The sequence below is a fragment of the Primulina eburnea genome, chromosome 2 (genome assembly GCF_022965805.1).
Source record: "Primulina eburnea isolate SZY01 chromosome 2, ASM2296580v1, whole genome shotgun sequence".
NCBI lineage: Eukaryota > Viridiplantae > Streptophyta > Magnoliopsida > Lamiales > Gesneriaceae > Primulina > Primulina eburnea.
Window position 1 is genome coordinate 34,360,877 of NC_133102.1, and position 13,500 is coordinate 34,374,376.

At 42.1% G+C, this 13,500-nt stretch overlaps 1 protein-coding gene across 1 annotated transcript; it reads right to left on the reverse strand.

Moving 5' to 3' along the window:
* Window positions 1–11,231: 11,231 nt before the first annotated feature.
* LOC140824240 (uncharacterized) lies at window positions 11,232–13,205 on the reverse strand. Its single transcript, XM_073185836.1, has 5 exons — window positions 13,050–13,205; window positions 12,969–12,973; window positions 12,311–12,906; window positions 11,861–12,193; window positions 11,232–11,746 (listed from the first exon to the last, which is right to left on the reverse strand). Exons 1-5 carry the CDS (start codon window positions 13,203–13,205, stop codon window positions 11,232–11,234), a joined length of 1,605 nt encoding a protein of 534 aa, XP_073041937.1.
* Between the last annotated feature and the right edge of the window lie 295 nt (window positions 13,206–13,500).

Here is a 13,500-nt window from a genome sequence, read left to right on the forward strand (position 1 = left end):
AGTCTTGAAAACATCGGCAACTTTCACCCTCAACTGGTGATAACCGGAATGCAGGTCAATCTTTGAGAATACCGAAGCTCTCTGCAACTGATCAAATAAATCTTCAATCCTCAGAAGTGGGTATTTATTCTTCATTGCGACCCTGTTAAACTCCCGGTAATCAATACAGAGCCTCATAGAACCATCCTCCTTCTTCACAAACAAGACTGGCGCGGCCCATGGTGAAAAACTCGGGGGAATGAACTCCCTGTCAAGAAGTTCCTGAATCTGCTTCTTAAGTTCTGCCATCTCTGTCGGTGCTAACCGGTACGGTGCCTTGGAGATCGGAACCGTACATGGCATAAGCTCAATAGAAAACTCCACTTTTCGCTCGGGTGGCATATTAGAGACGTCCTCAGGAAAAACATCTAGAAATTCCCTAACAACTGGAACATCGGCGGCTGACTGACTGGGTGCCTCGGGAACTGATATAAAAGTTGCTAAAAACGCCCGACACCCTCTATGCATGAGCTTCCTAGCCTGGACACAAGATATCAAACGCGGTAAATGAAAGTACCTGTCTGGCTCGAATAAGAACTGCTCCATCCCAGACGGTCGGACTAGAACAGATCTCCGCTGGAAGTAGATCAACTCTCTGTTCCTTAATAGCCAGTCCATCCCCAGAATGATGTCAAACTCTGGCATCGGCAGAACGATAAGATCCGCATAAACAAGATTGCCATGAAGCTCGAGGTCTATGTCTCGGATCACATTAGTAGCTATCATCTCCTCACCAGAAGGCAATACTACTAAATAGGCTATGTCTAGCCCAATGGTCTTGATCTTGAGAAAGTTAGCAAAGGTCTCCGAAATAAACGAGTGGGTAGCCCCTGAATCTATCAAGGCTTTTGTAGCTGAACCTGCTATAAAAATTCTGCCTGAAAGGTTGGAACGCTTAAGTTGAACCCAATAGTTACAGGAACTAAACCTAGAGACATGCAAAGGCCAGAGTTCTTCTAAACTAAATTCCCGAAAATAACCCTGATTAGAGCATCCAGTCCTATCATCAATTCGAAGTTCAAAACCTCAACTCGAAACATAAATTCCCAAAACATTGAATTTCGAATATTAACTTAAAGCTTAAAGGTACCTGTCATGAGCATGGTGTCTGGGTTCGTCTATGCTGCATGGAGGGCAAAGACTCTGCCTTGGGTAGGCAGATTCCCTGTGGGCATTGTTGCAGCAAGTGGTCCGGACTACCACACTTGTAACACTTCTCGGAATCATACATACACCCTCCAGTATGGCGGCGTGTGCACCTAGGACAGACTCGGTGCTCAAAAGTCCTCGGGACTGCACGTCCCTACTGCTGCTACCGCTTTCCTCTGTTCTTGGGTGGGCCATGGAAAGGCCTCTTGTTCTGATGCTGCTGCTGAGGAGGAGGACGGTGTGGCATCTGGACTAGGCGCTTGCCCTGGCGGTCTCTCTCTATATCCTGTTGATCCTGCTCTGCAGCTAGAGCTCTGGAGACGGCGACATCATAAGTAGTAGGGCCAGCCACACTAACATCGCGGTGCAAGATCGGTCGTAAACCATCCAGAAAGTGCTTCAGCTTGGCACCGGCATCATTCGCAATCAGGAGCACAAAATGGCAACCCCTCTCAAACTTACGGATGAACTCCGTAACAGTCGAGTCTCCCTGTCTCAAGGTCATGAACTCCTTGGTCAATCTAGAACGCACTTCGTCAGTAAAATATTTGGAGTAGAATAACTCCGTGAAGCGCGTCCAACTCAGTGTAGTCAAGTTCAGGGCTACTGATGCTCCTTCCCACCATAAGAGAGCATCTCCTCTGAATAGATAGGTGGCACAATGAACTCTGTCCGCATCTCCAAGCTCCATGAACTCGAAGATAATCTCGAGGGACTTAATCCAGCCCTTGGCAATCATGGGATCTCTCGTCCCTGAAAACTCCTTCGGCCGCATCTTCATAAACCTTTCATAAGTAGCCTCGGGCCCTATCGGCCTGGCTGTCACAGCATTATTCCCTGCAAACTGTGCGAAGAACTGAGTCATCCGAGCTAGCATCTGGGCATTCATGTCAGGTGGAGGGGGTGGAGTTTCGTTCCTCTCTTGCCTCTGTTCCTCCCTGTCCTCCTGGCGAGGCTCATCATCTCTCGTATGCTCAAGAAGGCGTCTAGGAGGCATATTGTTCCATACATAACCCATACGTAACTAACACGCATAATCTCTATTATTTCTTTAAATTTAAATAAATACTGAATAATCAAAATTTGAACATAAAACATTTCATGAAAACATGCTGTAAAAATATTTCATACTTTTAAAGAAAAGCGTAAACGTAAAACTTACAGACTGAAGACGTGACTTCGTGAGCTTCTCGTGGTCAGTAGTAGTACAACCCTTTACAAGAACATGGGCTCTGATACCAGCTGTAGAGGCCCGAAATTCGTACTTGAAAATTTGCGGAAAATTTTAAATTTTCTCTTTAAGTAATTAAAATGCCTCATTCATAAAAATAACTGATAAAAAGTTTAATCATTCAAAATAGCAGCAAAAAATAAATAATGTTTCAAAACGACAACTTAAAATAATTCATCGTAATAAACTAAGTTTGCATAAAAAGAAATAATAAGTAAACTGATAAATGAGGTCATCGGGTTCCTACTACTGCCAATAAGTAAACTGATAAATGAGGTCACCGGGTTCCTACTACTGCCGACCCAAGATGGCTCACTGGTCCTCACCCTCAGTCCCGACCTCATCGGTACCTACAACAATCAAGTCTAGTGAGTCTAAAGACTCAGCATGCATATATCATAAGTAACAAGTAATAATAATAAAATTGCATGCAAGGTAAAAATATCATGAGTCTGGCGTAACGTAAAAATATCATGTCATGAGTAATTATAATACTTGCATAACTGAACTGAAAATCATAAGTGAAATGTTGCTCGATAGAGCCCTGTCATGAAATAGCATATAATAATTTTTCTATTGAGAATATGTTCTACGCAAGTGGCCCATAACGTGAAATGAATCGTCTGATCAGACTAAACCACATTATACTGGGCGGTAGAGATCTACCAATACATGAACATGAACTGAACCGGTCAGTGACCACCGGATGAAGTAATAATCCCATGATAAGCTGCAATCTCATGAACGTGAAGTGGCCACAAGCAATATCGCATATATCTCAAAAATGAACATTTTATATTTTTATGCACGTAATATAATTAAATATCCTGTATTATTTTACCGAATGGGTTGGAACGTTCCCCGGCTCGCTGCGACATAATCTAACATGAAAAATATGCAAATGATTTAACTTGACCAACACTTCGTAATTGAATCCAAAACCGAGACAATTACGCCCAATGACTTAGTGTTTAATCATGACTACGTGCCAACCCAAACCAACACCGAACCATCATTTAGTCATGATTAAAATACACCTAAAATGATAAAATAATGCTCCTAAAATTTCAGTACTTCGAAATTTTGTGGAATGGAGGCCAAAAACATGTGACGCTCTTTCGAGAGTCATTTTGGCACATTGCACCGTAAATTCTCGTACGACCTCTAAACTCAACCAAATCACGAACGGCCAAAAACATGACCTTCCTAACTCAATGTGGCACTGTCCAGTCCAAGGTCATAGGCTAAAAGACAACCAAGAACTCAAACAAGCCTCTGACCCAAAGCACCAGCTTGCTGTAAAAAAAAATACAGCAACAGCGCTTTTGCTTGCATTCATCGTTTGCAAGGCTAATGGCCATTGGGGATTGAACCACCAACCAGAACCTCTTCCCAACATCCTAGGGTGTGGTTTGAACCATGGATAAGGGCCCTAGGCCAGCCACAATTTAAACAACACCAGCAACAACTCGAAGCTCCCACCCGAAAATGCATATGCACGCGTGGGGTGTCTCGCTTGTTCTTGCTGTCACGGAACATTCTAGTGGCCATTTGATTGAACATGGCATGATCTAGACATCAAGAGGTATGGTATGAACCGTGGCTAAGGGCTAAAAGCCAACCAAGATCCATACCAACCAAGAAGCCAAAGCTTCACACACACAAACGAAATGTAGAAAAACTGAAACCGAAAGGGACTTGCGTTGTTGCTATCCAACCGACTTGGGACGTGACTCAAGCCACTTAAGGCCGACTTGACCACGTCCTATGCTTGCTAGGGAAGGGTCCTGGCCATGGCTACCGGCCCTTGGCCAGCCATGGCTCGAACACTAACCCAAGCAAGCCATTGACAGCAATTGAGTCTCGAATATGGCACTTGTTTCTTGCTTGCTATTTGGAGCGTATAACTCACGGTTTTGGGGTTTGAACCCTTGATCAAACTTGACCCTAACATACCTAGGACATGACCATAAACAGCCTTGGGAGCCTGAGATCGAAACAAACCCTGAAATCACCAAAAACGCACAACCGTGAAGCATAAAGGAGTGACCGAAAATCTGTGCAAAATTCTGTGAGAGGTTGCTGTCATAATTTCGGTTTTTGCCATGGAAATCATGATCATGTAATGTTTTAAAATATTTATATGACTTGATTGAAGAGTAAAGAATAAAATATACATGTCTTGGATTTGTTTGAAACGAAAACAAATCAAACGAATACGACGACGCGGCGCAGCGGAGACGGAGTTATTTCTTACTTCTCTTTTTTTCTCTCTTAATTCTCTCAAGGCATTCACGATTTTTATTGCTGAAATAGACTGAAATTTCGAGATTATGGAGTGGGAGGGAGTCTAGGGAATGAATGAGAAGTTTACTAATTAAATGGAATTTGAGAGTCAAGATAAGAAATCTTTCTATCCTAGAGTTTGGGAGGTAAGGAAAGATATATTATATTATGGGATTTGAGGGTTGATTGGGAGGTGAGATGGCCGAGAATCTCTTGTCAATTAAGGGTAGGAAAATATCTTAGTTGTGAATTATTGAGGATCAAAAAAGAAGGGAAATATCTACCAAGAAAAGAATAAGGAAATGAATCAAAATGGTGAGTTGTCAATCTATAACAAATCCTATCAATGGGTGGCTGAAATTTAGAAGTAAAAATGGAGGAAATATTGCTTAAATATTGTATTTTAAATTTTTAAAGTTTTATCTACCTATTAAGTATTTTAGTGAATTAAATAATTAATTAGTTTAGGATAGTAATTATCTTGCATGCATGACTAATTCTTAAATTAAATTTACTAACATATTAAGTTACAGTTTCTTAAATAAAATAAGCCTAGATTAATTTATCTCAAATGGTCATACATTTTAATTTAGGCTTTTAATTAAATTATTGGACATAAAAGAACTTATTTACTACTTATCTCTACTTAATTGAATAAATCCTTAAACATTCTTTTTCATTAAAATAAATTATCCTTTATCTTAAATAAATTCTATGAATTTTTCTTATTATTAAATTTTATCTCAATACTCCAACTCCAGTCCGACCTCGCTTAATTAACTGAAAAGATAATAAATAAACTACTGCATAAACTAATTAAATTTAAGGGAAAGAATTTAAATCCTCATGCAATAAAAATCATTTTAATTTAAATAATAGAAATTATGCATGACTTATACGTATTCTGATTTACGGGTTCTACATTTCTTATGGTGCGTGTGAGGACATTATAACACTGGAAAGACTCATCTTGGTGCAGTGGGGACATTCGTCGAATATGGGGCGTTACACTAGTAGAGGAGCTTGAGGTGGTGAGAGTGAAGAACTTGAAGTATGTAGTGTGATGATTCATAATATTCCTACTAGGGCTGAAGCCTAGTAGAGGATCTTGAGGTGGTGATGGTGAAGTTTGGAGCCTAGTAGATGAGTTTGAGGTGGTGAAGGTGAAAAACTTGAAATATGGAGGGTGAGAGTTCATAATTTTCCTACTAAGGTTGGAGACTAGTAAAAGAGCTTGAGGTGGTGAGGGTAAATATTGGAGCCTAGTAGATGAGCTTGAGGTGGTCATAGTAGATGAGCTTGAGGTGGTAAGAGTGAGGTGCTTGAAGTATGGAGGGTGAGTGAAGTACTCGTTTCTTCTACCTCAAGCCCAGTAGAGGACCTTGGAGACGAAGAAAAGATGGGCAAAGGTGATATGAGGACGAGGGGCTGGCAGAGGCTAGGCGAGGACGAGGGAAGGCTGCGAGCGAAGGGCGAGGGCACTCGGGAGGGGCGATGGTGGGAGGAGGAGAGGGTGTGCGACGTGGGCTGCGGGCGAAGGCGCTCGGGGAGGGGTGAGGCTGTGAGGAGTCAAGGGTGTGCGGCGTGGGCTGTGAGGGCGTGGGCAGCGAGATGGTGCCAGGTGAGGGCGAGCATGGGAGAGAGCAGGTGTGGAGTATGCGGCTAGGGCGAGGGTTCTAGGCTGCGCGTGAAGGAGAAGAGCGAGGGTGCTAGGCTACCGGCAAGGGCAGCTGGCGAGGCTGGGAGGAGGCAAGGGTGTGTAGCATGGGCTGCAGGCTTTGGGCGGAGGCGCTCAGGGAGGGGCAAGGCTATGAGAAGTCAAGGGTGTGCGGCTTGGGCTAGGAGATGGTGCCAGGCGAGGGCGAGCGTGGGAGAGAGCGGCTGTGGAGTAGACAACTAGGGCGAAGGTGCTGGGCTGCACGCGAAGGCTGCGGGCGAGGGTGCTTGGTGAGGTGGTTGCTGGCGAGGGAAAAGTGCTGCAGGCGAGGAGACTATAGGCAGGGGCTGGTGAGGGTAGTTATGGGCGAGGCTGTGGAGTGGGCAGCTAGCGCGATGGCGCGAGGATGGGCGAGGGGGTACGGCGAAGGCGAGGATGGGCGTGGACGAGATGGGTGATGGGGAGAGCTCAAGGGTGTGCAGCATGACCGCCAGCGTGGGCTAGTTGCTGGGTCAAGGGTTTTGGACGGATGGCATGTCTAGTAATATGGAAAGTATAATTAATCGAGCTTCAAACATGCGATTCATTTCGACTCGGGAGGGGGAGACTGGTTATACCTCATGAATGGGCCCATCAAGATCAGGCACAAACCAGATTTGGACCCCTCCCCGGTAGAAGGTCCATGATGGATCCTTTCAGAGCCTCAGGCATTACAATTCATGATTACTTCATCTCTTTCATACGTTAAATCCACCGCTGCTTCTGAAGGAACCCAGGAATAGCAGCAATAATCTCAGAACCCTTGGCATTACAATTCATGAATACTTCATCTTTTGCATAGCATCCAATTGCAGAAACTTTGTGCATCTATCGATGACACGTTTTCATTTTTCTCTGTTTTGCTAATCCCATCGTGCATCAATTCATTGTCAAGATTAAACAGTCGTTGATAAATTAAGACAAAATTGGCCTTTCAACTCTCAACACATATACTTGAGGAAGTTGTGCGAGAACTTGAAGTTGACTAGCCAAAGTAGAAATAGTTAGTTCACAATAACTGTTTCAAGCATAAGTTTTCAGTTATCATTGGACTAGCTAGCAAATATTCCGAAGATCTTGTGAAGGTACTGCAGTTTTCTGCTCCGAAGCCACTCTCTTTTGCCTGACTATGATTTGGATTTCTTTCTCGATAACATTCGTTGCTCTCTTTGCATTAAAGAATCTTGTTACATGAACGGTAAAAGAATTGAGACGATTTTGTTTACGGAACATCAAATAGGAAGTGAGTTTTGAAATCCTTGTCGGCTCTTGAATGCTCGTAAACAATCTGTAGGTCGGTTCAAAGGTTATATGATCCGATTGCTGGAAACGTTTCCACTTCATATGTTAGCTTGACATAATGATATCACAAAAGAATATGAATAAAAAAGCACGGAACAAACGTGATATGTCCCAATAGTATAATCCAGTTTAGAAGAGTAGTATATAAGACAGAACCTGGAAGAGTACTGTTGCGCGTTTTCTTAACTGCTCGCAAGCGCACGATGTCAAGTTATAGTAAAATGTAATTTTGGGTACAAGTGTCGATCCCACGAGGAGTGTGTATAAAAATGTATATCAATTCTTGTAATTAAAATAGCCAAGACTTTATCTAGAAAAATCAATAATCAGATTTGTTTGTTTAAACGAATTAATTGAAAGCAATGAATAAATTAAATCACCGGATTGAGAGATAATAATGAGAGAAAATATCTAGAGAAATGATTTCACAAAGTTTCCACGACAATCATTCACAGTTTAATTTATATTCCTGAATTCCAATCGATTAATGGCCAAGAACACTTAGATTGTTTTATTCCCCCTTTCCCAAGTGACGAATAAAGTGTATCTATCAACTTCGATTCAATTATTCCTAATTAGAATCTACGTTTCATAGATAAGCGCATACAATGTTCTTACTAAGCCTCGCTAAAGTTATACGCCTTCCGAACGCTATAAACATTCAACGATGTGTCTCTAATGATCTATAACCCTAGTCCCTCTCCCGAGTTATAAGATTAATCAAACAACGAACAATTTATGGCCAGTAAATTGCAGTGCAGTAAACGCAGAGAACACAATTAAACGAAAGCAGAATTCAATCAATAAATAACGGTGTCAAATCATCGTTTCAACAGAGTTACGTCATTCTCCAGAATGAGAGTTTAGTTCATCACGAAATATAAATGAACACAATGCATGTTTGAAGATTCAGACATTAAATTTACACGAAAATATAAAACGAAAGATAAAAGACAAATCCTAAGTGCCGTCTCTGCGTCCAGATCCGTCGTTCTTCGTATCTGTGATCGATCTTCGCGTTCCGGATCTTCGTCTCTGAGTTCTTTAGCTCTCCTAGGTATTTCTCCCGTGACGGCTGCGTCCCCCTAAATGACCTAAGAATCGCGCTTTTTATACATTTCTGGACTCGCGGCGCGCGCTATGGCGCATGAAGTGGCGCGATGGCGCGCATGGTGTTGCTCATCTGCCGAGTGCTAGCTCGCGCGGTTGCGCGAGAGTTGGCGCGATGGCGCGTCTGTCTCGGGTCTGCGCGCGCGGGTGCGCGAGATCTGGCGCTGGCGCGCGCTGCTCTCGGGTTTTCTGCTGCATCTTTGTGCGCGCGATAGCGCGTGTTTTGGCGCTGTGGCGCGCGCACCACTGGTCATTCGCTTGTATCGGTGCGCGCGAATGCGCAAGAGTTGGCGCGATGGCGCGCGCACCACTGTCGATCATCATGCATCTCATTGCGCGCGGCTGCGCGTGATCTCGCGCGGGCGCGCGCGAGGTTCTGTCCGAGGGTTCATGGCATTTCATTGTTCTCTTGGTTCACTTGGCTTCGTGATCGCTATTTTCACCATTCCTGAAATGACAACAAAAACAAACCAAAAAAACGCATAATTCTGTTCGAAACAAGCATAGTTCAAAATGGATTCTAATATAAATTAAGTGCAAAACTTGCACTTATCAAACCCCCCAAACTTGAACTTTTGCTAGTCCCGAGCAAAATAGAATAACAGCTAATAAAGAAATACGCAAATTACTAAAGTCATGGATATGCGAAAAGTGATATTGACCTCCGACTCATCTAATTTCATGTAATTCATGATTTCCCAAGAGTCACGTGTGTGTGTGATATGTCAATGTTCGTTTACCCCATCGAATGCTCAAATAGAGTTGTAATGCCCATTCGCCTTACAGAATCAAGAAATCCTCAGTTCAGTTCAACTTACACAACATCAACATTTGCATTCACAGATCACATAGGACTTTTTCGGTGATTATTTGGCTCGAAAGATGATCAACACAAGTATGCCAAAGATGAAATCACAAAATGAGATGCTTGCAAGCAAGTGATTAGAGTCTATACTCGTTGACAATGTTTTTCAGGTATCCATAAGCTTGATTTGAACAACTTTTCTCCACTAGTTTATTGGATAAATGTGACAAGGTTAATAGGTCTTGTAGGATTGTAACGTTAGGCCACGGCTCACGGCTACAATAAAAGGTATGGAATTCAAAATTTGAGAGAAATAATTGAACTTCATCAACTTCACTCATTTTCATTTTCTTTTCAACCACCCTCCACTTTATTGTTTTCTTTTTATTCATATCCTTCATTTCCCATATTTTCTTTTTCACCACGTTTGATTCACATTTTTTTTTTTCTTTTGAACTTCTTTCAACACATTAAACTTTTTCTTTTCTTTTCAAGGAGTATTTGAATCATTACAACACCCATGAACTTATTTCTCTCAAAATTAGGTAGGACAGTAAGTGTATAAGCTTCATTAGGTAGTCGTTGTGGGAAGTAGAATAAATACAAGGGGGCTAATTGTGTGTCATTGACACATACCACTTGATTTTTTTTAGTTGGCTCAAAATGGGACACTAGGGATATATCATGTTCATTTGGTAGGCTCGAAGGCTCAAAACGGTTCCAAAGATCGCCTAAATCATTCCTATGTCACATGTTATCCGTATTTCGCCTCGAAAAGTGTTCAAACAAGTTCTAGACTTCCGTCAATCCATTAGTCAACTCATACAAACCAATCACATGCAATTTTCAACAAAAATGATATATGAAATAGGTGCACGAAGAAAATTTAAGCATCTCAAAAACTTCGAGTCTCAAAGGGCTACAATTGACAGTAACAAAGAAAACAGGCCCAAAGATATTGTGAAAAACCGCCTAGATCATTTCTATGTTTGTAAAAGTGTCAATCAATGTCATGCAAGAATTACCAAAAATCAGATATCCGTCGTCTGTTTAGCATCACAGGCATACAACTTGTCTCTAAGCAACAATAGTATCAATAAACATGACAGTGCAAAATATTTGTGACGCTTAGGTTCTCATGAACACATATAAATTTCAGGATCGCAATTAAGTTTTCATCATCGGTCACACATTTTACTTACATGACTTTTCCTAACAAATATAGAATGCAATAATAAAAATAATAATAAAAAAATCAAACTAACTACTGTGCAAAATAAAAAAAAAATCAGAAAAATTCTAACAAGCAATTTGTTACCCCCCAAACTTAAAGTATGCATTGTCCTCAATGTATAGAAATAAAGAATATGACAACACATACCTCGCTCCCGAATGTCAGAACTCGGGGCTCGAGTTGTTGTCCGCAGCATCTGAGTCATCCATTTCCATGGGCTGCGGCGGTGATAGATCTGGTGGTGGGTAAAATTAACAACTCAGGACGTAAAATAAAATAAAATAATAAAAACAAAATGAATGCTAAAGAAAATAAATTGTGGGTTGCCTCCCACACAGCGCTTGGTTTAACGTCATCAGCCCGACTATACCCATCCTGTTCATGGTGGATTGTATGCTATCTTGGATGCCTTTATTTCCACAAGCTGACCTTCAACTTCCATGGTCATCTTTCTTCGTTTCACGTCAATAATAGCTCCTGCAGTAGCCAAAAATGGTCGTCCTAAAATAGCACGAACATTCTGACTGTTCCCCGTGTCAAGCACCACAAAATCAGCTAAAAGCCTTATTTTATCAATCTTAAGTTCAACATCTTCCACAACACCTAGCGGTGTCCTGATCGATTTATCCGCCATTTGCAAACTTAGTCCTGTGGGTTTGATCACACTCAGTCCAAGTTTCTCGTAGAGAAAACTTGGCATTACATTCACGCTCGCTCCCGAATCACATATAGCTTTTTCCACTAATTGCCCCCTTATTTCACATGGTATAAAAAATTCTCCGGGGTCTTGCAGCTTCTGAGGAAGACTTCCTTGCATGCCCTTATTCTCTCCTCCAGTGATTGCCACCTCTTCCTTCTCTGTAGACTGAATGTTAGAGTGTAGGTTCTTGAGATCTTCAAGACCTTTTTTTTTTTGAAACTCAGCCTGTAATTGTAAATATCTCTGGGGGTAGGGGAGTAAAGAAATATCAATGCATTGATTTAACTCATACCTCTCAGATTTCTTACCTCGGGTTCTTTTGCTTGGAGTTGGCTTTTCATTCGGAACTTGTGTGAGTTCAACCTCCTTCTCTTCGCTGCCTAACATACCAATCTCCTCATGCTGCATAAAAATGGCATTCACCTCTCTCAGATTTGGATCTGCAGTCTTTTGTACTACGCCTGACGATTGAGACGTAAGTGCATTCGTTATCTGCCCCACTTGTGACTCCAGGATTTTCAATGTCGCACCAATGCTCGCCATGTGTGTCTCAAGGTTGTCCAGTCTAGACTCAGTTCTAGACATCCTTTTACCAGATTCAACCACAAACGTTCCAACTAAATCTTCAAATGATGGCTTCCCTTCCCCATTTGATGTGTTGAACCCCGGTGGAGGATTCAACACATTCTTATTGTTTGCATAAGAAAAGTTTTCATGGTTTCGCAAATCAGGGTGATAAGTGTTAGGGGTAGGGTTACCTCGATATCCGCCAAAGCCTCCAAAGTTCTTGTTGTTGATGTATTGCACTTCTTCAGGAATAGGCGACTCTTCGGCAGTCACCAGTGCTACATCAGACGTAGACTGGCCTGCTTTGTTCATTGCTGCAATCTGTGTGGTCAATGCTGAAACCTGTGCAGTAAGTGATGTGATTGGATCCACGGCATAAACTCCAGCAGTCCTCTTCACTCCAGATCTTTCAGATGGCCACTGGTAGCTGTTTATGGTCATCTGCTCAAGCAAGTCATAGGCTTGAGCAGGGGACTTGGCAAAGATCGTGCCACCTGCCGCTGCATCCACAGTTGTACGCGTTTGACCATTCAATCCATTATAGAAAAGCTCGATTTGCACCCAATCTTCAAAACCATGGTTCGGGCATTTCCTCAACAGCTCCTTGTATCTCTCCCATGCCTCATACAGTTGCTCCAATTCAGTCTGCCGAAACGTGCTAATCTCTATCTTCAACTGTGCAGACTTTGCAGGGGGAAAGTATTTTGCCAGAAATTTTGTCGCCAACTCCTCCCATGTTGTGATACTTCCCAAGGGAAGCGATTGCAGCCATCCTCTTGCTTGATCCCTGAAAGAAAAAGGAAACAAGCGCAGTCGAATAATATCATCAGAAACACCATTCATTTTTACCGTATCTGTAATCTCCAAGAATGTTCTGAGATGTAGATGAGGATCTGAAGTAGTGGCTCCCCCAAACTGGTTCTGTTGAACCATGTTTATCAATGCGGGCTTAAGCTCGAAATTGTTGGCGTTGATGTTTCCTCGAGCAATGCCAGAATAATGCGTGTTGATCACTGGTCGGAAGTGATCTCTGATTGGTATAGCCTCAGGCGGCATCTGTCGGTCGTTTTCTCTGTTATCAGCCATCGCTTTGATTTCTTCCCTTCTCGCTTTTCTTAATCTTCTCGCAGTTCGCTCGATCTCCGGATCAAAAATAAGCAAATCAGGGCTGTGCGATCTTAGCATGCACTGTCAAACAGAAAAAGTGAATAAATCAAAAATGAAATAAAATAAAATATCTAAATTAAAATCTAGACTAATTGGTAACAATTCTGATATAAATTCAAATTTGACACTCCCCGGCAACGGCGCCAAAAACTTGTTGCGCGTTTTCTTAACTGCTCGCAAGCGCACGATGTCAAGTTATAGTAAAATGTACTTT

What these genes read in the sequence shown, in the direction of transcription:
- LOC140824240 (XM_073185836.1), bottom strand. Translation starts at nt 13,205, where the DNA reads ATGGCTGATAACAGAGAAAACGACCGACAGATGCCGCCTGAGGCTATA. An exon ending in AGGCTTTGGCGGATATCGAG is followed by an intron (nt 12,194 to 12,310) that starts GTAACCCTACCC and finishes CAAATGGGGAAG; the next exon opens with GGAAGCCATCATTTGAAGAT. An exon ending in TCCAAGCAAAAGAACCCGAG is followed by an intron (nt 11,747 to 11,860) that starts GTAAGAAATCTG and finishes AAGGTCTTGAAG; the next exon opens with ATCTCAAGAACCTACACTCT.